Raw genomic sequence first — 24218 nt, forward strand, 5'->3', positions numbered from 1 at the left:
TCACAACCGCCATCCTACTTCTGACACCAATGTAGTGAGCACGGGGAAGGGAAGCAAACCCGGGTCGCGAACACTTGGTGGGACCACTTGGTGGGAATTATAATGTGGCCCATATAGCAAAGATCGCTACAGTATGATTAACTGTATTATGCTATTCTGAATTTGAGACCACATCTAGGAAGGCCTCTGGGGTTTATTGAAAGAAAGGTTCAAAATACCAAGGAGCAACCTGTTCTGTTTTGGTGCTTCGCCTGCAATTGTACTGGTGCCATGTTGGAAAATACATATCTGGAATTCTCACCATATGATCCATTTTAATCACTATTATCAGAATTTTTTAAATGTCTGTATGGCAGAATATACTAACAGACTTACCAGTGGGGCACACAGAGGCCAACATGCCAACTACTGTCCACATGCTTTTGTTAAACCTACAGCAAAATAATGGAGATAATGAAGACAAAAATTCAAAGAAACAAACATAATACCGGTATAAATACACATTTTTGTATAATGACATTGTTAATGTACTTTTAGCCTGCAATCTGCCAGTATAATTCATTAACTGGCTATATTGAACCTGTTTTACAACGCTATGTCATACATAAACAACTTTCATATGAAACACAAACATTTGTGAATGTAGAGGTGCAACTTTCTATGACAACATTAATTGAATCAAGAAATTGTTAAAGATTGACTTCATAAATGCTGTTATTCTTGATTTAATCATTCATAAATAATTTACCTCCACATGACACTGAACCGAAGTAAATGCAGAAACATACCTGTTAGTTAACGTGTTTTGCCCCGAACAAAATTCAGTTCTCGTAACAGTCAGTCTGATGAGGATGAAAGTGAAGGTTTTAAAAGTATCCCTCAACTTTTATGAAGACAGTCATTTGTGATTTGAAATGTCTTACCTGGAAAATAATGGACATCACTGCCCTCGTGCGGTCATAGTGTTCACCCATCTCATTCGCTGCCGTAGGTACAGACAACTACTCTCCAAGACGTATTCATTGCGTGCAATGAGTGATTGACATATTTGTCTACCAATAGTAATACATCATGGAAATGTTCTCGTCCAATCCAGACAGAGGATATACCAAACCAACCGGAATCAACGTTAAATATAGCATGCCGAACAGTTGCTTTTTCTTGTCATTGTATACTCTGCAATTACAGTAAAAGTGCAGACATCAGGAAGCTGAGCAAATCTAGGCTCGAGTTAAGGTTAGTGTCCTTAAAAAAATTATGTTACATTCGGTTTTGTGAAGACTTCTTTATGGGACTTCTTGATGATAAGATTAGTTTGCTATACAGTAGCTAGCTACCACGGTCACGTGTCAGTTAACCCATTCATAGACGCAAACCCATTCATAGACGCTAATTTACGGTATAGTCCAGGGATAGGTGACATACTTGTTCCATTTTATGATACAAGTATCACACTTGGTACACTAACACTAGATAGCTTGGGCCAGTCTGGGAAGCCCGTCAGTCAACCAGCCATCCAGATCTCCTGTTAGAAAATAGGGTAAAATCATTTCAAACAATATAAAAATGACTTTGTAATGTTATTTAATCATTAAATAAACCCCACAGGTAGACAATACTTCTGATCATAAGATACTCGTAAGACCATAATATGGGCCATATTGAGGTCATTTTGACCATATTCCAGCAGCTATGTAAAAAAATGTTTTTATACTTTTGTGATACAGCCACCAACTTTCACACACAGCTAGGACATGTTTAAATACATCTTTTTGGCTATAGTGCCATCACAGATTTTGTCCATTACCCACTGGCGGTCATTTCCAATATGGCTGCTGAAAAATTGTCTAATAAACCCAAGATGGGTAACTGCTTGGATAGATGTCACCAGGGGTTCTCTGCACCGGTCAGAGAGCAAGCTGACGGTCAGAGACAGTGCCACAGTTCACATATTTATTGAGGACTTGTGGTTGGACATGGTATAGTTGGATTTGTGTGTGGTTCTGCAACAAAGAAGATGCATTCCAAGCAGGTTGCATAACATAAAAGGTAAAGGTGATAAGGATTACTATTAAACCAATATATCTCAAATAACAAAAATAAGGAAATTACATGACATCTTAATTTTATGACTTAAACTGTTATGGCTAGGGGGCAGTATTTTCACGGCCGGATAAAAAACGTACCCGATTTAATCTGATTATTACTCCTGCCCAGAAACTAGAATATGCATATAATTATTAGCTTTGGATAGAAAACACTCCAAAGTTTCTAAAACTGTTTGAATGGGATCTGTGAGTATAACAGAACTCATTTGGCAGGCCAAAACCTGAGAAGATTCCATGCAGGAAGTGCCCTGTCTGACAATTTCTTGCCCTTCTTGATTATCTCTATCCAATACATGGGATCTCTGCTGTTACGTGACACTTCCTACGGCTCCCATGGGCTCTCAGAAGGCGGCAAAAAGCTGAATCGTGGCTTTGCAGGCTCTGGCTGAAAAAAAGTAGCGCGTTTGGATAGTGGCTGGTCACAGTACTGTGAGACTCAGGCGCGTGCACGAGGGGATCCCATGCTTTTATTTTCTCTCTCTTTGTATGTATACACGCTTTCCCGGTCGGAATATTATCGCTTTTTTACGAGAATAAAATTGGCATAAAAATTCATAAAATTCATTTTAAACAGCGGTTGACATGCTTCGAAGTACGGTAATGGAATATTTAGAAATCTTTTGTCACGAAATGCTCCATGCTCGTGACCCTTATTTACCATTCGGATAGTGTCTTGAACGCACGAACAAAACGCCGCTGTTTGGATATAACAATGGATTATTTGGGACCAAACCAACATTTGTTATTGAAGTAGCAGTCCTGGGAGTGCATTCTGACAAAGAACACCAAAGGTAATCAAACTTTTCTAATAGTAAATCGGAGTTTGGTCAGGGCTAAACTTAGTGGGTGTCTAAATAGCTAGCCGTGATGGCTGGGCTATCTACTCAGAATATTGCAAAATGTGTTTTCACCGAATAGCTATTTTAAAATCGGACACCTCGATTGCACAAAGGAGTTCTGTATCTATAATTCTTAAAATAATTGTTATGTTTTTTGTGAACGTTTATCGTGAGTAATTTAGTAAATTCACCGGAGGTTTGCGGGGGGTATGCTAGTTCTGAACGTCACATGCTAATGTAAAAAGCTGGTTTTTGATATAAATATGAACTTCATTGAACAAAACATGCATGTATTGTATAACATAATGTCCTAGGTGTGTCATCTGATGAAGATCATCAAAGGTTAGTGCTGCATTTAGCTGTGGTTTTGTTTTTTGTGACATTATATGCTAGCTTGAAAAATGGGTGTCTGATTATTTCTGGCTGGGTACTCTGCTGACATAATCTAATGTTTTGCTTTCACTGTAAAGCCTTTTTGAAATCGGACAGTGTGGTTAGATAAAGGAGAGTCTTGTCTTTAAAATGGCGTAAAATAGTGTAAAATAGTCATATGTTTGAAAAATTGAAGTTTTTGTATTTTTGAGGAATTTGTAATTCGCGCCACGCCTATCATTGGATATTGGAGCAGGTGTTCCGCTAGCGGAACGTCTAGATGTAAGAGGTTAACTAAAATATACATGGATAATAGGAAATTAACTTTCTCTTAACTTGGACACACACAACTGTAAAAAAAACTGAGGACAGGATTTAAGTACAAAAAAGGTGTGAATGAGCCTGTCAGGTAAGTCCTGACAATTAGTGACTAGTGTGTGGCATTGAGAGAAAGGTGAAATCAACTTGGTTGATCAAGTTCATCTCAGTAGATTCCTCCTGTTGAGGATCAGCGTGGCAGATGTGTTGTTGCCTACCCTCACCACCAGGGGGTGGCCCGTCAGGAAGTCCAGGATCCAGTTGCAGAGGGAGGTGTTCAGTCCCAGGGTCCTTATGAGCTTTGAGGGCGCTATGGTGTTGAACACTAAGCTGTAGTCAATGAATAGCATTCTCATATAGGTGTTCCTTTTGTCCAGGTGGGAAAGGACAGTGTGGAGTGCAATAGAGATTGCATCAACTGTGTATCTGTTGGGGCGGTATGCAAATGGGAGTGGGTCTTGGGTTTCTGGGATGAGGATGTTGATGTGAGCCATGACCAGCCTTTCAAAGCACTTCATGGCTACAGACGTGAGTGCTACAGGTCGGTAGTCATTTAGGCAGGTTACCTTCGCGTTCTTTGGCACAGGGACTATGGTGGTCTGCTTGAAACGTGTAGGTATTACAGACTCCTTCAGGGTGAGGTTGAAAATGTCAGTGAAGACACTTGCCAGTTGGTCTGCGCATCCTCTGAGTACACGTCCTGGTAATCCGTCTGGCCCCGCAGCCTTGTGAATCTTGACCTGTTTAAAGGTCTTGCTCACATCAGCTATGGAGAGCGTGATCACACAGTCGTCCGGAACAGCTGGTGCTCACATGCATGCTTCAGTGTTGCTTGCCTCGAAGCGAGCATAAAAGGCATTTAGTCCGTCTGGTAGACTCGAGTCACTGGGCAGCTCACGGCTGGGTTTCCCTTTGTAGTCCGTAACAGTTTCAAGCCCTGCCACATCTGACGAGCATCAGAGCCTGTGTAGTAGGCTTCAATCTTAGTCCTATATTGACACTTTGCCTGTTTGATGGTTCGTCTGAGGGCATAGCGGGATTTCATGTAAGCGTCTGGATTAGTGTCCCGCTCCTTGAAAGCGGCAGCTCTAGCCTTTAGCTCGGTGCGGATGTTGCCTGTAATCCGTGGCTTCTGGTTGGTATGGTCATTGTGGGGATGACGTCGTCAATGCACTTACTGAGGAAGCTGGTGACTGAGGTGGTATACTCCTCAATGCCATTGGATGAATCCTGGAACATATTCCAGTCTGCTAGCAAAACAGTCCTCTAGCGTCGCATCCGCATCATCTGACCACTTCCGTATTGAGCGAGTCACTGGTACTTCCTGCTTTAGTTTTTGCTTGTAAGCAGGAATCAGGAGGATATAATTATCAGATTTGCCAAATGGAGGGTGAGGGAGAGCTTTGTACGCATCTCTGTGTATGGAGTAAAGGTGGTCTACATTTTTTTTCTTCTGGTTGCACATGTGACATGCTGGTAAAAATGAGTTAAAACAGATTTAAGTTTTCCTGCATGCAATATGTTAACTTCTCTAGGGCCGGCGGGACGAAATCGTCCCACCTACGTAACAGCCAGTGGAATCCTGTGGCGCATTATTCAAATACCTTAGAAATGCTATTACTTCAATTTCTCAAACATATGACTATTTTACACCATTTTAAAGACAAGACTCTCGTTAATCTAACCACACTGTCCGATTTCAAAAAGGCTTTACAACGAAAGCAAAACATTAGATTATGCAGCAGAGTACCCAGCCAGAAATAATCAGACACCCATTTTTCAAGCTAGCATATAATGTCACAAAAACCCAGAAGACAGCTAAATGCAGCACTAACCTTTGATGATCTTCATCAGATGACACACCTAGGACATTATGTTATACAATACATGCATGTTTTGTTCAATCAAGTTCATATTTATATCAAAAACCAGCTTTTTACATTAGCATGTGACGTTCAGAACTAGCATACCCCCCGCAAACTTCCGGTGAATTTACTAAATTACTCACGATAAACGTTCACAAAAAGCATAACAATTATTTTAAGAATTATAGATACAGAACTCCTCTATGCACTCGATATGTCCGATTTTAAAATAGCTTTTCGGTGAAAGCACATTTTGCAATATTCTAAGTAGATAGCCCGGCATCACAGGGCTAGCTATTTAGACACCCACCAAGTTTGGCACTCACCAAAGTCAGATTTACTATAAGAAAAATGTTATTACCTTTGCTGTTCTTCGTCAGAATGCACTCCCAGGACTTCTACTTCAATAACAAATGTTGGTTTGGTTCAAAATAATCCATAGTTATGTTCAAATATCCTCTGTTTTGTTAATGCGTTCAAGACACTATCCGAAGTGTAAAGAAGGGTGACGCGCCCGACGCGTTTCGTGACAAAAAAATTCTAAATATTCCATTACCGTACTTCGAAGCATGTCAACCGCTGTTTAAAATCAATTTTTATGCAATTTTTCTCGTAAACAAGCGATAATATTCTGAGCGGGAATCTGTGTTTTAGTACAAAGAGAGAGAAAATAAAAAGATGGGGTCGTCTTGTGCACGCACCTCAGTCTCATTGTCCTCTGATAGACCACTTACCAAAGGCGCTAATGCTTTTCAGCCAGGGGCTGCCTCGACATCATTCAGCTTTTTCCCGGGTTCTGAGAGCCTATGGGAGCCGTAGGAAGTGTCACGTTACAGCAAAGATCCTAAGTTTTCAATAAAAAGAGTCAAGAAGCCCAAGGAATGGTCAGAGAGGGCACTTCCTGTACAGAATCTTCTCAGGTTTTTGCCTGCCATATGAGTTCTGTTATATTCACAGACACCATTCAAACAGTTTTAGACACTTTAGGGTGTTTTCTATCCAAAGCCAATAATTATATGCATATTCTAGTTTCTGGGCAGTAGTAATAACCAGATTAAATCGGGTATGTTTTTTATCCGGCCGTGTAAATACTGCCCCCTAGCCCTAACAAGTTAAAAAAATATATATATATATTTATACACACAGTACCAGTCAAAAGTTTGGACACACCTACTCATTTCGTAAATAAAAATAAATAAATAAAATAAATAAATACATAAAAAATACTCTTTCAAAATGCAGATGTTGATTTAGTTATGGATCCATAACAAATTACTATGGGAATAAATATCACTGATTTACAGAAATATTGTAACAAAGTTGTCTAATGAAGGCAAAAAATGTAGAGTCCTCCAATCATGTAGCCTACTCCCGACAATCACGTTGTACCGCGCCATATTTTCCATTCCATCTTAATGGAAACCCTTAGGGTTTCATTTTCTCTGAATGGAAACACCATAATATTAATCAAATTAATTAAACCAAATTTCTTAAAATCAATCCCATATACTATGTTAGTACAAAAAAGTTTTTAAATTCTCTGGTAATGCCAATACGGAATACTATCATACTTCTCAAAGATGCCCTCTGGTGGTCAAACTAGCAATAACTTGCAGTAACAGAAGAAATGGCTGAGAATAAAATGACGTGCCACAGAATGCTGTAGCAGCACGCAACTTTTAAAGGAGGAACCACTGTAGGTAGTCGGGTCTACAGCAATCATGAGCAGTGGTGTAATGTACTTAAGTAAAAATACTTTAAAGTACTACTAGTTTTTTGGGGTGTCTGTACTATTTATATTTTTGACAACTTTTACTTTTAGTTCACTACATTCCTAAAGAAAATGATGTACTTTTTACTCCATACATTTTCCCTTACTCACAAAAGTACTCTTTACATTTTGACTGCTTAGCAGGACAGGAAAATGGTCTAATTCACAACCTTATCAAGAGAACATCCCTGGTCATCCCTACTGCCTTTGATCTGGCTGACTCACTAAACACATGCTTCATTTGTAAATTACCGGTATGTCTGAGTGTTGGAGCGTGCCCCCTGGCTATCCGTAAATAAAAATTATGCTGTCTGGTTTGCTTAATATAAGGAATTTGAAATAATTTATACTTCTGATTCTTAAGTATATTTTAGCAATGACATTTACTTTTGATACTTACGTATATTTAAAACTAAATACTTTTAGACTTTTACTTGAGTCATTTTCTTTTAATGTATTTCTACTTTTACTCAAGTATGACAATTTGGTACTTTTTTCACCACTGATCATGAGGTACTGTACCTCAAGGGAGCAATATCTCGAGACTTCCTTAATATTAGACATTGCACACCAGCTGTTATTGACAAATAGACACACACCACCACCCCTCGTCTTACCAGAGGTAGCTGTTCTGTCTTGCCGATGCACGGAAAACCCAGTGTCGTCGTTCAGCCACGACTTGGTGAAACAATATATTACAGTTTATAAGATGTTCTGATGGTAAGATAGTCTTGAACGGAGCTCATCCAGTTTATTCTCCAGTGATTGCACGTTGATTAATAGAACGAATGGTAGAGGCGGGTTACTCACTGGCAGACAAATTCTCACAAGGGACTCGAATCTGCGCCGATTTTTTAATTAGAGAAGAATTAATTCTCTTTTTCAATGCTAGTTAAGGATACTATAGTTATCACATTTTACGTTGGATTCATTAACTACAAAAAGCTAAGAAGTGTTTTCATTTCAATTCTGGTGGCACTCTGCGCACACACCAGTGGTGTGTATTCATGGATGCCAAGGGAAGCCAGGATTCCCCAAAGAATTTACAACAAAAAATAATTTGTAAAAAGTAAAATAATAATCCATTATCTTTTGTCTCTCTGTGTTTCATAAGTGTTATTCAACAAGCTGAATCTATCTCACCGGAGAAAGCATCTGAGTGAACGAAACAGTTATCTATTTGATGCTGTCTGGTCAAAATAGAGTATTACATTGTTGCAAGCATTTGGCCTCCCTTTATTAAATAATAGCCAACCAGCGTTGAGCTAAACTGAGTGATCTCAGCTGTGAATGGTCATAGTGCGCCAAAAAAAAGTGTCAAAGGAAGCCAGTTTGGATTTGGCTTCAGAGCAATCACATCAGAAACCAAACGTCATGGAGATAGGGATTTGGACTTGGTTTTACTTAATTCTCCGTACTGCCCAATGATTATAACGGCGATTCTGATCCAACCATAAATTCATACATTGTGCCCCTGAACTGAGAGGATGGAAGTTCAACATGTAGCTAGATGTGGTATGCCAATGTTTACTAGCTGGCCTGGCGCATTGTTGCTCCTGAAGTGAAGTTAGGCTAGCGAGCAAGCATTTTAGCCAGGTAGCTTAGGACAACAAAAACTGTGTACTGTATGAGAGAGTCATAGACTGTTTAGGCAATATGAAAGAAAAGGACGTCATTGGTGTTTCTACGAGTAGGGTGAGTCAACATGTTTTTTCTGCTCGCAAACACACACATACTCACACACACAGAAATCAGAACCATGGACAGCCACACCATATTTAGTTTAAGTTGATTGGACTAAATAGTTTTTGGTATCTTTTAGTTGTCACTGTATTAGACTAAGCATAGGTGATTAGATGATGTTGAAATGGTGCTGGAATAGTGGAGGAAGCTCCTGTTTTCTTTACGACTTGCGGTAACTCTCTGTGGTTCTAAATTTACAGTTGTTTTGTAGTCCCAAAATGTCGGAAACATTACCTTGCTTGACCTTGCTATAGGTCATGTAACTGTTTGTTACATGCAATATGTTTTGTGGACTTCACCGGACAGATGTTGCTCTCTGGTTTTGTAATGAAACAATTGTGTGGTTGAATTTATTTTGCCACTGTGTCATCTTATTGTCTTGGCCTTAGGCCTATATATCACGGTGTCAATGCGTATATGAACTAACAGGTTATAGAGCAAACAACGCAATACATTTTTTGGGGGGGGGGGCTTGGCTTCCCCAGTGATTTTACTCACGCTCCACTACTAGGGTGACCACATTTAAAATACCCAAATGCAGGACAACCGGATGATTTTGCGGGACATTCCCTGGACATTTTAGCCTACATTAATAAAAACATTTGGCAGTTAGGCCTACTGTCCTCTTCAAGTTTAACTGGAATTTAAGCCGAAAGGATTTAAGAAATATGATTGGTTGACAATAGGCCTATCTATGACATTGGCCTACTTCTCGTCTTGCGCAGAATATCAAATCTCAACAATGATTGGAGAAGTGTTTAACATTACCAGTAGGCTTAGGCTACCACATCCTTATGATATATATATATATTTTGTGACTGCAATGTGACTGCAAGAGACAAGTTGTAATGTGTGACTAAAATAAGAGACAAATTAACCTTTTTTCTAAATTAGTGTTGCTTGAATTTGTTGATAAAATGTGACATGATTGTTTTGTTGCAGGACAAAGGCTCAAAATGCATGACTATCCCGCACAATCTGGGACATGTGGTCACCCTAACCGCTACTGGCACACACAAGCTTGTAGCTCTGGTCCAACGTTAGGCCAGCTCTCAGAAGTTCAGACATTGAAAGTTCCTTCATACCATGCCAACTATTAGCCCTTACAAAGTTAAAAAACACCACCCCATTCCACTATTTAACCCTATCTAATCCTACTACAGGCCAACAGTCTGAGAAGACAGAAAACTACCACCAATCCCAAGTACTACCAATCCCAAGTACTGCAGCTGCCACCACAACAGCTATTTTCTGTGACTTACGTTCCATTTCTGCAGTTGACAACCATGGCTATGAATGCTAAGAAACCCACCTTACTGAAGTACATATTATTCCCATCCCTCTCTATTGGCCTCTGCCCACTTGCAGGAATCCTCATAGGATCCCTAACCCTGTACCCATCTTCCTCTACCACTCTCTTCACTGCTTCAGCATACAACACTTTCTGTACTACTCTGACAACCTCAGCCTGCCTTTCTCTCACTGGACACCTCCGATCTTCAGTGCCATGGCACCCCCACAGGTAACACACAACTTTCTCCACCCATACTTTATATTCCTTCTTCTAATGCCCCCCTGCACACTTCTCACATATAGGAATCTCCATAATACACACTGCTGCAACATGACCATAAGCTTGGCACCTAAAACACCATAGTATTTTCGGAACAAAATCTCTCATGGGATAACTGACACACCCTAACTTGATCTTGTCGGGCAAAACTCATCAGGACAATGTCTTCTCCGTTTCACCATGCTCTCCACCGGGTCTGCGTCGCACCAAACAGAGGGCATCACAGACACCAGGAATCTTCACTTTCAGCTAATCCTCCTCAACACTTAATGCCACCCCCGTTATCAATCCTTTCAACGGCGCCCTGCTTCGCAGAACAAAGCAAGTCACAGTTCTTGTCCATAGTCGCGTGGTCCAAAGCGCACACTTCCTCTGGACGGAAGGAACACAATAAATCATCACGAGTCCACTTTGCGTTACTTTCCCCTACTCAACAGTCCCCAACCTCATCTCCACCCAACCTGACACCACATATGGGGTTAGACAGAATACAAGGATCTATTCTCTCCACAAATCTGACTCCCGCTGGGCCAGTATCATCCTTGTCATCATTGGGACGAGGCTCAAACTCGGCAATCCTCACCGCAGGTACTTCATCCTCACTCTTGTCACGTTCAATCTCTGAACTACTGGAGCACTTGTCCCTCTTTTTGCATTTGACACCAACCTTCCTCACCACACCACACCACTTTCCTCTACACTCAGCTCCTTCTCGGCGGTCATCACTGCACCTGCCACCACATTTAATTCATCCTCACTTTCGTCACGTTCCGTTTTCTTCTTTAGCTCTTCCAAACGCACTGTGTTATCCTCCATTCCATATTCACAAAAAACATATTCCCCTTTTTTTCTTGTCCGCCATCTACTCCCTCATCAGATATTCCAGAAGTCTTGTGCAATCCCCCACTACATATTTATTCATATGTTCCTTTTTTTTCTTATCCGCCATCTTCCTCTTCCGTTCCGCCGCTTGCCCCCTTTCACTGCCATATCTCTGGCCTAATTCAGATAATGCAAGATGTCCAGCGCTTCAAGCCAAGCCTCCTCCTCCACCCTCTCTCGCTCTCTCCCCAGCTGCAAAATTTCAGTCACATTTCGCACCCTACACTTCTCTGTCCAATGCATGTAAACAACTATATCTGGCCCGCTCCATAGCAAGCTGCTCTATCCACATTGATTGGTGAAGTAATTTAATGTGGTGTTAAATGTAAAGAAATATATATATATATAACGACTTCAGAGGTTCAAAAAGTAACAGAAAGAAACGATATAAACCGTTACTTGTTTTGGTTCAAACTGGTTCAGAACTTTATTTTGCTGGTTGGAACAGTACTGGAACGGAACCCAAAATGTTTTTCTTTTTTTTTAATTTCACCTTTATTTAACCAGGTAGGCAAGTTGAGAACAAGTTCTCATTTACAATTGCAACCTGGCCAAGATAAAGCAAAGCAGTTTGACACATACAACAACACAGAGTTACACATGGAGTAAAACAAACATACAGTCAATAATATAGTAGAAAAATAAGTCTATATACAAAGTGAGCAAATGAGGTGAGATAAGGGAGGTAAAGGCAAAAAAGGCCATGGTGGCAAAGTAAATACAATATAGGAAGTAAAACACTGGAATAGTAGATTTGCAGTGGAAGAAAGTGCAAAGTAGAAATATAAATAATGGGGTGCAAAGGAGCAAAATAAATAAATACAGTAGGGGAAGTGGTAGTTGTTTGGGCTAAATTATAGATGGGCTATGTACAGGTGCAGTAAACTGTGAGCTGCTCTGACAGCTGGTGCTTAAAGCTAGTGAGGGAGATACCGTAAATTCCGGACTATAAACCGCAACTTTTCTCCCACGCTTTGAACCACGCGGCTTAAACAATGACGCGGCTAATATATGGATTTTTCCCGCTTTCAAATTTTTTTCTTCCAAAAAAACACATTCTGTGACGTGCTCAGTTTTTTGGCGGCATGAAGCTTTCATTAGACCAATGAAATTGCCGAACGGGTTAATGTCAAACAACTTTTTTGTTTACTGTTTAGATTAAATCGAGCGCTCTCAAACTTCCCATCATTCTGATTACGGTAGTCATTTTGTCACCCTCATCATGGCAAAGACACGGAGAAATGCATATGATGCAGCTTTCAAGTTGAAGGCGATTGATCTGGCTGTTGGAAAAGGAAATAGAGTTGCTGCACGAGAGCTTGGTCTTAATGAGTCGACGATAAGACGTTGGAAACAGCAGCGTGAGGAATTAGCTTACAGCTAATTTTTTATTTTTTGTTACAAGCCGTGTTTCGTTAAGCCTATTTATTTTTGTTACAAGCCGTGTTTCGTTAAAGCCTATTTATTTTTGTTAAAGCCTGTGTAAAGTTCATTTGTTTCAATGTACCGGTAGGCACCTGCGGCTTATAGACATGTGCGGCTTATTTATGTTCAAAATAATATATATTTTTTTAATTCAGTGGGTGCGGCTTATATTCAGGTGCGCTTAATAGTCTGGAAATTACGGTAAGTGTTTCCAGTTTTAGAGATTTTTGTAGTTCGTTCCAGTCATTGGCAGCAGAGAACTGGAAGGAGAGGCGGCCGAAGGAGGAATTGGCTTTGGGGGTGACCAGAGAGATATACCTGCTGGAGCGCGTGCTACAGGTGGGTGCTGCTATGGTGAACAGCGAGCTGAGATAAGGGGGAACTTTACCTAGCAGGGTCTTATAGATGACCTGGAGCCAGTGGGTTTGGCGACGAGTATGAAGCGAGGGCCAGACAACGAGAGCGTACAGGTCGCAGTGGTGGGTAGTATATGGGGCTTTAGATGTACTATTGTAAAGTGGTTGTTCCACTGGATATCATAAGGTGAATGCACCAATCTGTAAGTCGCTCTGGATAAGAGCATCTGCTAAATGACGTAAATGTAAATGTAAAACGGATGGCACTGTGATAGACTGCATCCAATTTATTGAGTAGGGTATTGGAGGCTATTTTGTAAATGACATCGCCGAAGTCGAGGATCGGTAGGATGGTCAGTTTTACGATGGTATGTTTGGCAGCATGAGTGAAAGATGCTTTGTTGCGAAATAGGAAGCCAATTCTAGATTTAACTTTGGATTGGAGATGTTTGATGTGAGTCTGGAAGGAGAGTTTACAGTCTAACCAGACACCTAGGTACTGTTCAGAACGAAACGATTGGAAAATGATTTGGATTCCAACCCTTGGTGTAAACGGAAGAAGGACGCAAAACATTTCTTAAACGGAAGCAAATGGAACGAATTGGGGAGGGACCTATCTGAATTTGTCCAATACAAACTCTAGTTTTAGTTGCAACTGTTTGGCTATGATTACACCTTTGTTGTCACTGAAATATACTGTCTTCTGCAACTATATTAAAACAGTGGACAGTAAGTGTATATTTAGCATTTGTGATTTTTTTGTTTGTTGATGTGATATGAAAGTAAAGGGCTTTTATGTTTCAAAAACCGTAGGCCAATTGAGAATCGATTTACAGTGGGGGAAAAAAGTATTTGATCCCCTGCTGATTTTGTACGTTTGCCCACTTACAAATAAATGATCAGTCTATAATTTTAATGGTAGGTTTATTTGAACAGTGAGAGACAGAATAACAAAAAAAAAAGAAAAACGCATGTCAAAAATGTTATAAAATGATTAGCATTTTAATGGGGGAAATAAGTATTTGACCCCTCTGCAAAACATGACTTAGTACTTGGTGGCAAAACCCTTGTTGGCAATCACAGAGGTCAGACGTTTCTTGTAGTTGGCCACCAGGTTTGCACACATCTCAGGAGGGATTTTGTCCCAATCCTCTTTGCAGATCTTCTCCAAGTCATTAAAGTTTTGAGGCTGACGTTTGGCAACTCGAACCTTCAGCTCCCTCCACAGATTTTCTATGGGATTAAGATCTGGAGACTGGCTAGGCCACTCCAGGACCTTAATGTGCTTCTTCTTGAGCCACTCCTTTGTTGCCTTGGCCATGTGTTTTGGGTCATTGTCATGCTGGAATACCCATCCATGACCCATTTTCAATGCCCTGGCTGAGGGAAGGATGTTCTCACCCAAGATTAGATGGTACATGGCCCCGTCCATCGTCCCTTTGATGCGGTGAAGTTGTCCTGTCCCCTTAGCAGAAAAACACCCCCAAAGCATAATGTTTCCACCTCCATGTTTGACGGTGGAGATGGTGTTCTTGGAGTCCTAGGCAGCATTCCTCCTCCAAACACGGCGGGTTGAGTTGATGCCAAAGAGCTCCATTTTGGTCTCATCTGACCACAACACTTTCACCAGTTGTCCTCTGAATCATTCAGATGTTCATTGGCAAACTTCAGACGGGCATGTATATGTATTCTTGAGCAGGGGGACCTTGCGGGCACTGCAGGATTTCAGTCCTTCACGGCGTAGTGTGTTACCAATTGTTTTCTTGTTGACTATGGTCCCAGCTGCCTTGAGATCATTGACAAGATCCTCCAGTGTAGTTCTGGGCTGATTCCTCACCGTTCTCATGATCATTGCAACCCCACGAGCTGAGATCTTGCATGGAGCCCCAGGCCGAGGGATATTGACAGTTCTTTTGTGTTTCTTCCATTTGCGAATAATCGCACCAAATGTTGTCACCTTCTCACCAAGCTGCTTGGCGATGGTCTTGTAGCCCATTCCAGCCTTGTGTAGGTCTACAATCTTGTCCCTGACATCCTTGGAGAGCTCTTTGGTCTTGGCCATGGTGGAGAGTTTGGAATCTGATTGATTGATTGCTTCTGTGGACAGGTGTCTTTTTTACAGGGAACAAACTGAGATTAGGAGCAATCCCTTTAAGAGTGTGCTCCTAATCTCAGCTCGTTACCTGTATAAAAGACACCTGGGAGCCAGAAATCTTTCTGATTGAGAGGGGGTCAAATACTTATTTCCCTCATTAAAATGCAAATCAATTTATAACATTTTTGACATGCGTTTTTCTGGATATTTTTGTTGTTATTCTGTCTCTCATTGTTCAAATAAACCTACCATTAAAATTATAGGCTGATCCTTTCTTTATCAGTGGGCAAACGTACAAAATCGGCAGGGGATCAAATACTTTTTTCCCCCACTGTAAGTTTAGATGGTGTATTTGGCTGTTTTGGCTGCCAGAGACAATTTGCCTTTAAATAGAACATGTACTGTAAGGTAGTCTATTATTGGGCTACTTGTCAGTATTCCCCAAATGTAGATTCATATCAAACGGCTCCATGTGCGATTCTCACAGACCTAGCATAACTATACAACTTATAACAGTGATTCTGATAAGTCTATATCGGTCAAGCATATCAATATGCAATGCAGTCTAAAAAATAAATATGATCATCATATAAGTCGTTTTTCAGCAGGTGTGGTTTGTGAAGATGGAGGGAGAGCATCCTCATGAGGAGAAGCAGACTGAAACTGCTTGCTGTGCATCCCAATGTCCCAAAGATGGAGAGGAGAGGCAGGGACAAGGGGCTATGTTATGGTCCATCCAGGAGGCAGTGGAGAGGCAGACCATGCAGATAGGAACGTCCGCCTGTGGGGCAACGGCCGTAGTGGACGTCCTACAGGCCCTCGGCATCGTTGTGGCACCCGAGACGGCTGACCGGTGTGTGCGGACGTGCCTGAGGAGGAACGAGGCGCCGCTGCCTGATTACCTGTTCTCCCGGAGCGAGGCTGGTACTGACCATTGACCGCTTACTGTCCTTGTTCTATTTAGCTAACAACCGTGCACTGTTTTCACATTAATCAACTGACCGCAATCTAACAATTTATGACAAGAATCTTTGGCCCCAACCCTGATTTGACTTAACACAACAGCCAACCACAACACTCATCCAGCAGTCTACTCTGACCACAACCCTTAGAACTTCCTCATTATACCATAATTTCTCTAACTGGACCACAGGCCCTCAACCATGACCACCAAATGCTCTGTTAACTGTGTTTGTGTGTATATGTGCGTGCATGCGTGTTTGTGTGTTGTATGTTGTATGTCTGTGATACACCCTCCTCTCTGTCTCTTCCCCTCTCCCAGGCGCCACACACGCACAGCTGATAGCTGGGGCGGAGCAGGCTAGTGGTGGGCGCGTGCTGGGTCGCCACTTCCCCCTCCACCCTCGCCGGCGGGTGAGGCTGGTACCCTGGCTGGCACAGTGGATCCAGAAAGGGGCAGTTCCCGTGGCCACCATGAACATGCAGCTGGCAGTGCCAGAGGGAGAGGAGGTTCCCGACGCATGGCACCACCAACTCATCTTTGGGGTCGGACCCGACACTGTCTATATGACCAATCCCCTGGATGTGGGTAAGTCGTGTGTGTGTGTAAGTGTGAGAGAGTATACCCTGTGTGTGACTTCATGCATTCTATGTCCCAGTGAGTGAGCGGGAGGTGCATCAGCGACTCTGCAGTGAATCTGTGTTGCTGATACGTCGAGAGGATGTGCTGCTGAGATTGACAGCTGACGCCCCTCTGTCTAGCCTATCGGACGACCAGTCTGACCCACGCTGGAAAGCCCTGGATGTGGAGGGTGAGAGAGAAATTTCACCGCTCTCTGTTACTCTGGTCATGTTCCCCTGCTCAGATGTTGCATGCATCAACCAATGGTTGTGTGCCACGTAATCGACTGTGTTATGTAAAATACCTATCCAGCCACTTTAAGATCTGGCATGCGTCAGCAACGCCTGGGCAGAGGAAGGCGCCCTATGTCTGTCTCCCTCTCACGCTCTCTCACTCTTTGTCTCAGAATAACACACAAACAATTTAGTTCTGCCAAAGCAGGATGTCAATTACGTGTGTGTGTGTGTGCGTGTGTGTGCACACCTGTGCGTTTGTGTGCGTGTGGTCCTTTACTCCCTTAGGTCAATTGAGGCAGATGATTCGTGAGGAAGACCATGATGATGAAGATCAGTTTAGGATGAGCCATGTCATGATCCCCGCAGCGTACAGTTCAGGTGTGACAGTCTTCGCCCTCAGAGATTCAGACCAAGGACAGGAGCTTCTCCACGCCCCTGAACTCCCTTTGCTTTGATATGGCTGGACAGTGGACACATCATTACCAAAGATCTTGCGGTGATTGGACAATGCATCTTTGACCTTCCCACTATTGTTACATGTATTCGGTGAGGGGAAATGTTCAGAAACTGGTGATAGAAATGTCATTAATAGAGCTGACATGGTTCCTTATTCTACAGGTAAGAGAGGCTTGGCTGTTCTACATAATATATTTCTATCTGAACATCCCACAATGTTGCACCCTGCTGAATGTGCCCCAGGCGTATTCAGTGAGGTGAAACACTCAAAAACTGATATAAACTATAGAATTGATAGAGCTGACTCAATTTCCTATTCAGACAACTCATGATTCTGATATGTCTATCTATAATATTGGCCAGTCATGTTGTACACAATACATTTTTATCTGAACGTTCAGTAACGTCACTCCGACCTGAACGAGGCCCTGCTGCTGTACAGTAGGATATCCGTCCCTGACAGTAATACCTTGTTTGAACACTTTTCTGGGTCGTATTCACTGACATCAAGCAGAAGAAAATTAACCGAAACAGGAAGTGACTCCCTGAACTTACCCAATAAGAAACATTCATTTTCCTTTTCCATTAAATAACGTTTTGCTACAGTATGCACTAATGAATACGACCCTGATCTTATGTGTGTGACGTTAAGAATAGCCTACTTGATGTATGCCCCTGCACCAGTGGAGGCTGCTGAGTGGAGAACGGCCCGTAATAATAGCTGGAACTGCGCAAATAGAATGGCATCAAACACATAGAAACCATGTGTTTGATGTATTTCATACTATTCCACTAATTCCGCTCCAGTCATTACCAAGGGCCCGTCCCCCCCAATTAAGGTGCAACCACCCCCTGTGCCCTGCACATTGAAATGGTTGCACAGTTTGAAACCCTTTCTACTGCAGCAGGACAATCAACCCTAATGCGCCACTCTGTGCAATACCAGATAAGCTAAATCATGTGGCACTGGAATGTAAATGTGATGTTGTGCTCATCTACACAGATACAGATTAGGTATATATCTGAGTGTGCTCATGATTTGCAGTTTTCTGTGGTCAAGATTTTTGGCTACAACTTATTTGGCCAGTTTCCCAGACACAGATTAAGCCTGGTCCTTGACTAAGAATGATGTTCAATGGAGATTCTCCATTAACAGTAGCAGTTGAGTCCAGGACTAGGCTTGATCTGTGTCCAGGAAACCAACCAAATATGAAATTATGTTTAAATCAATCAATGTGTATCTGTTGTCGTTCCAGGTTGTGATGTTTGTCATGTTAACTCCCTTTTATTTGTAAGCTATCAAAATACATAAAGAGGGTCGCACGATCTACATATAAAAACTCCCAGTCATTTCTTGGGTGAAACACCAAGGTTTCTGCATCACTGTGCCTTCTTCAGGGTAATGTCATGAATGCTTGAACCAGGTTATGAAGACAAACGGTGCAATTAGTGTAACCAATGACAATAGTGAGGGGTGTGAATGAATTGAGTGAAACTGTTAAATACAGTGCATTCGGAAAGTATTCAGATCCCTTCCCTTTTTCCACATTTTGTTACATTACAGCCTTATTATAAAATGGATTAAATAAAAAAATCCTCATCAATCTACACAAAATACCCCATAATGACAAAGTGAAAACAGGTTTTTAGAAATGTTTGCAAATTTATTCAAAATGAAAAACATAACTTATTTACATTAGTATTCTTTGCTATGAGACTCAAATTGAGCTCAGGTGCATCCTGTTTCCATTGATCATCCTGGAGCTGTATCTACAACTTGATTGGGGTCCACCTGTGGTAAATTCAATTGATTGGACATGATTTGGAAAGGCACACACCTGTCTATATAAGGTCCCACAATTGACAGTGCATGTCAGAGCAAAAACCAAGCCATGAGGTCGAAGGAATTGTCCGTAAAGCTCCAAGACAGGATTGTGTCGTGGCACAGATCTGGGGAAGAGTACCAAAAAAAATTATCCAGCATTGATGGTCCCCAAGAAGAAGTTTGGAACCAGCAAGACTTCTTAGAGCTGGCTGCCCGGCCAAACTGAACAATCGGGGAAAAGGGCCTTGGTCAGGGAGGTGGCCAAGAACCCAATGGTCACTCTGACAGAGTTCCTCTGTGGAGATGGGAGAACCATCTCTGCAGCACTCCACCAATCAGGCCTTTATGGTAGAGTGGCCAGACGGAAGACACTCCTCAGTAAAAGACACAGGACAGCCCGCTTGGAGTTTACCAAAAGGCACCTAAAGGACTCTCAGACCATGAGAAACAAGATTCTCTTGTCTGATGAATGCAAAGCGTCACGTCTGGAGGAAACCTGGCACCATCCCTACGGTGAAGCATGGTGGGGGCAGTATCATGCTGTGAGGATGTTCTTCAGTGGCAGGGACTGGCAGACTAGTCAGATCGAGGGAAAGATGAACGGCGCAAAGTACGGAGAGCTCCTTGATGAAAATCTGCTCCAGAGCCCTCAGGACCTGAGACTGGGGCGAAGGTTCACCTTCTAACAGGACAACGACCCTAAGCACACAGCCAAGACAACGCAGGAGTGGCTTCGGGACAAGTCTCTGAATGTCATTGAGTGGCCCAGCCAGAGGCCGTACTTGAACCCGTTCAATCATCTCTGGAGAGACCGTTATTTATCTTTAATACATTTGCAAAAATTTCTAAACTTTTTTTGCTTTGTCATTATGGGGTATTATGTGTCAATTGATGAGGGGAAAAAACGATTTCATCAATTTTAGAATAAGGCTGTACACAATAACAAAATGTGGAAAAAGTCAAGCAGGCTGAATACTTTACGAATGCACTGTATATATTTAATTGTTTCCAAATTCATTACATTTTTGTTACATGTAATATTTTGGTTCAACCATAATGCATAATAAGCATCAAAAGGGGGAACATATTGGGTGTACGCTGCTGATAAGCCGTAGAAATAATATATTAATTTATAAGACTTACTGTACATAAGGGCCTGAGATCCAAGTAAATTTTCAGACCACTAGGGGTCAATGTTTTTAGACAGGATATCTGGTAGGCCTCCCTCTGTAGTAGTAGGATCTCGATTTTTACCTCCTCTCCTTGGTAGATGAACATGCTCAATGCCTGTGTATTTGATGGGAGAGAGAGGATGGTTAGCTTCAACAAAGTGCGCTGCTACTGGATAGTCAGTAGTCTTACACCTGATTGAGCTGCGGTGTTCAGCAATGCTTTATTTTACTTGTATTTTCGTTTGTCCTACGTAGGCTTTCTCACATGAACAGGTGATGAGATAGATTACTCGCTTTCATTTTCTCTGAACACACAGACTGTTGAATTGTTTTTCTTCTTCGGTTTAGTTTTTAGCAACTGAGATATTGAGATTTTCATCATTGCAGCATCAAGGGTTTTGTCCTTGTAGCCTCTCATTTTGAATGTTTCTGTCATTTTCTTAGCATTGCTGTCAAAATCTGACTGGTGGCCACAGATTCATTTAACCCTGCGTAGCTGGCTATATGGTAGACCATTCTTGAGGGGAAGGGGATGCATACTATCCGCATGCAGCAGGGTATTGCAGTCTGTGGGCTTTGTGTTTAACTCTGTGTGTAATGCATCATTCTCTTTGATCCATAAATCCAGGTAGTTTATTTTTCTCTCATCAGTCTGCATGGTGATTTTGAGGTATTCAGAGCTCTCGTTTAGCAGAGTTTGGAATTCATTTAGTTCCTGCTGACTTCCTTCCCAGAGCACAAAGACATCAGTTTTGTATCTCTTCCATAGGAGGGTTTTCGAAAGTAGGGGGTGTGTCTCTGTTTTGTAAATGTGTGCTTCCTCAATTTGTCCCACATACAGGTTTGCATAGTTGGGGGCAAAGTGGAAGCCCATGGCTACACCCCGAATTTGAAGGAAAAAGTCTGACACAAAGACAGTCGTTTTTGGATAATACCAGTTCAGTGAGTTGCAAGATGCAATCATTGGATGAAGCAAGGGAAGGGTCTCTCTGCTGAAGGAAGTGTTGCAGTGCCTGCATGCCTCAAGTGTGTGGAATATTAGTGTACAAGCTCTCCACATCAAAAGTGGCCAGCAGGGTGCCCTCTGGTATTCTTAAGCCCTCTATCAATGAGATCATGTGACTAGTCTCTTGTATTTGACGTGAGATGGTAGATTCTCAACCATCGGTTTAATGTGGTATTCCACAAATTTAGAAATGTTGGACGTCACAGAGTCAAATGAAGCTACAATGGGTCTACCTGGGGGAGCAGATAATTTGTGTAATTTAGCGACATAATAAAAAATTGGTATCTTAGGAAATTTCACGCAGAAATTCCATTCTTTTTTGGTGATTTGTCCTGATTCCAAACAGCTTTCCACTGTGGATGTGATATTATGCAGGAATTCTAGGGTAGGGTCATAATTCAGTTTGTGATAGAAGTCACCTTTAAATAGTTGTTGGTGACATTCATTCACATAGTCACATTTGTTTTGTATACAAATTCCTCCTCCGTCACATTTTTTTATGATAATCGAAGGATCTGATTGTAAAGTCCTTAAGAGTCATTCTCTCGTCTCTACTCAGGTTATCATAGGATTTATGTTTCTGTTTGTCTTTCAGTAGGTCACTTACATCATTTTCAACAATCCTGCAGAAGGTTTCCATGGATGCACATGCCTTTGAGGGGAGGTACGAATGATACTTTTTGCTCTAAATGTGGTTCTCTCAGAGCTTACAGTTTATTTGCCATTAGTCAGCACCTCTACACAAAATAATTGTCTCTGGGAGTGCGCCTGCTCATGCTTTTTATTCAACTCCCTTTTATTTATTCAACTCCCACCGAAAGGTAGCTGGATCGATTCCCCGAGCTGACAAGGTAAAAATCTGTCATTCTGCCCCTGAACAAGGCAGTTAACCCACTGTTCCCCGGTAGGCCGCCATTGTAAATAAGAATTTGTTTTGCCAAGTTAAATATAATAAAAAACTAAACTCTGTAACTCGAAGACAGTTCCACTGCATTTTTTCATTGTTACCCTCTAATCAGGGACTGATTTAGACATCGGACACCAGGTGGATGCAATTATCAAGTAGAACAGAAAACCAGCAGGCTCCGGTCCTCATAGCGTAAGAGCCAATTTATGCTTGATCCAGAAATGTGGTCTGAGGCGCCGTACAGATGGTTTGACGCAAATACGGAACCTCCATTGGCGCAGAGACCAAAGTGAGCTCCATACCAAATCGCTGTGCGCCTCAAACATTTTGTAAAAGGATTAATAGGCGCTGCATGGTCATTCCGACATCTGCATTGACTGTGCTGAGGGATTTATGGTGATATGGCCTCTGCCGAAGTCGGCGAGTCATACTTCTTGCTTTGCGGCGCAGCTCAGAGCTGTTGTGAAGGAAGTTGTCAAGGAAGTGAGTGTGTTTATACAGGAACTACCATCAATCAATCATGTCAATGCAGAGCTATATGGAGTCATCCGGATTATTAACACATTTGAGTGGCACACTGCCATGCGGTACTTAGCTCAATGTGGCCTCTGCATTCCTCCAGAGGTTCGCCAATTGCATCGCACCCTCCATATTGCGCCTCCGACCACATTTTTTTGATCAAACATAAATTGGATTTTACAATGCTGAGGGATCCATATAGCTCATGCATCATGCATTGGCATGATTGGCTGACAGTAGGTGAGGGTGGGAGGTCCTAAATAAACAAATGTACTTCCTTGACAACTTCCCATCACAACAGCTCTGCTCAACAGCTCTGTGCTGCTCCACAAAGAGCAAAATGTATGAATGCCCTGACTTCTGCAGAGGCCATATCGTCGAAAATGCTGCACGGCCAATGCAGGATTCAGATTGACCATGCAGCGCCTTTAAGAGTTGAATGACGCTGCTCTACAGGCTTAAAATATAGATTTGGCCTAAAAACTACAACTCCCATGATTCTCTGAATGAAAAAACGACTAGAGGCTAAGGAAGTTAACACATGTTTTACAGAAACAAAACTTGATATGCACATTATTAACTTTATCTTAAGACCTTTTACTAGACACTGCCTACAAAAATGGCCTATAGAAGTTACATCTATCTATTATTTGACCCGCGTTTAAAAGCTAAACAAACACAGTTGCGTATCATATTGGGTCCACGTGGTTTGAGTTGATATGCTGCGTTCAAGTGCTAGTTGCAACTAGGAAAAGTCCGACTTGTTAACTGGTTGAATGCGGCACGTGTATAACAAGAACTAGTTTAAAGTCTAAAATGTACGAGTTTGCTAGTTTCGACTAGAAATTGAACGCTGCAATACTCCGCGTGCTTACTGCCCGCGTGCACACAGGGTAGTCTCCCCTAGCTGTGTGCAAGGAAAGTTTATTTGGACGTGGGCTCTGTCATCAAAATTACGAACTCGCCACTACACAAGATACATGTGAGTTTGGCTTTAATAGACTTAATCTAAGTTGTTTTATGAGAACTTGCAGTGTTGCACGTGTGGTCACTGAATCGAAGTTTTACCATCGTGATGCTAATTATAATTTGGAATCAACTGGGGAAGTTGGCTACATACAGTACCTAGGTAAAACTACAAGAACACGGCTCATTGCGAAAGAGGGTG

At 41.9% G+C, this 24218-nt stretch overlaps 2 protein-coding genes across 3 annotated transcripts in view; both read left to right on the plus strand.

Annotated features, from left to right (window-relative positions):
• The first annotated feature begins 1082 nt into the window (after positions 1-1082).
• LOC106575121 (uncharacterized) lies at positions 1083-18991 on the plus strand. Of its 2 annotated transcripts, none has more exons than XM_082963366.1 (5): positions 1083-1236; positions 15953-16271; positions 16630-16896; positions 16967-17119; positions 17451-18991. In XM_082963366.1, exons 2-5 carry the CDS (start codon positions 15971-15973, stop codon positions 17618-17620), a joined length of 891 nt encoding a protein of 296 aa, XP_082819492.1. In that variant the 5' UTR covers positions 1083-1236; positions 15953-15970; the 3' UTR covers positions 17621-18991. The 2 variants fall into 2 exon arrangements, with proteins under 2 accessions (XP_082819492.1, XP_082819493.1); XM_082963367.1 differs by having other exon boundaries at positions 1090-1236; positions 15956-16271.
• Positions 18992-23815: 4824 nt separating this feature from the next.
• Positions 23816-24218, plus strand: part of gart (phosphoribosylglycinamide formyltransferase) — a 33757-nt gene continuing 33354 nt past the window's right edge. Inside the window, exon 1 of the mRNA XM_014151335.3 lies at positions 23816-24032. The gene's annotated coding sequence lies outside the window, so the exon portion shown is untranslated. The remainder of the gene's footprint in view (positions 24033-24218) is intronic.

This window comes from Salmo salar, chromosome 17, assembly GCF_965601325.2.
Source record: "Salmo salar chromosome 17, fSalSal1, whole genome shotgun sequence".
Classification (NCBI taxonomy): domain Eukaryota; kingdom Metazoa; phylum Chordata; class Actinopteri; order Salmoniformes; family Salmonidae; genus Salmo; species Salmo salar.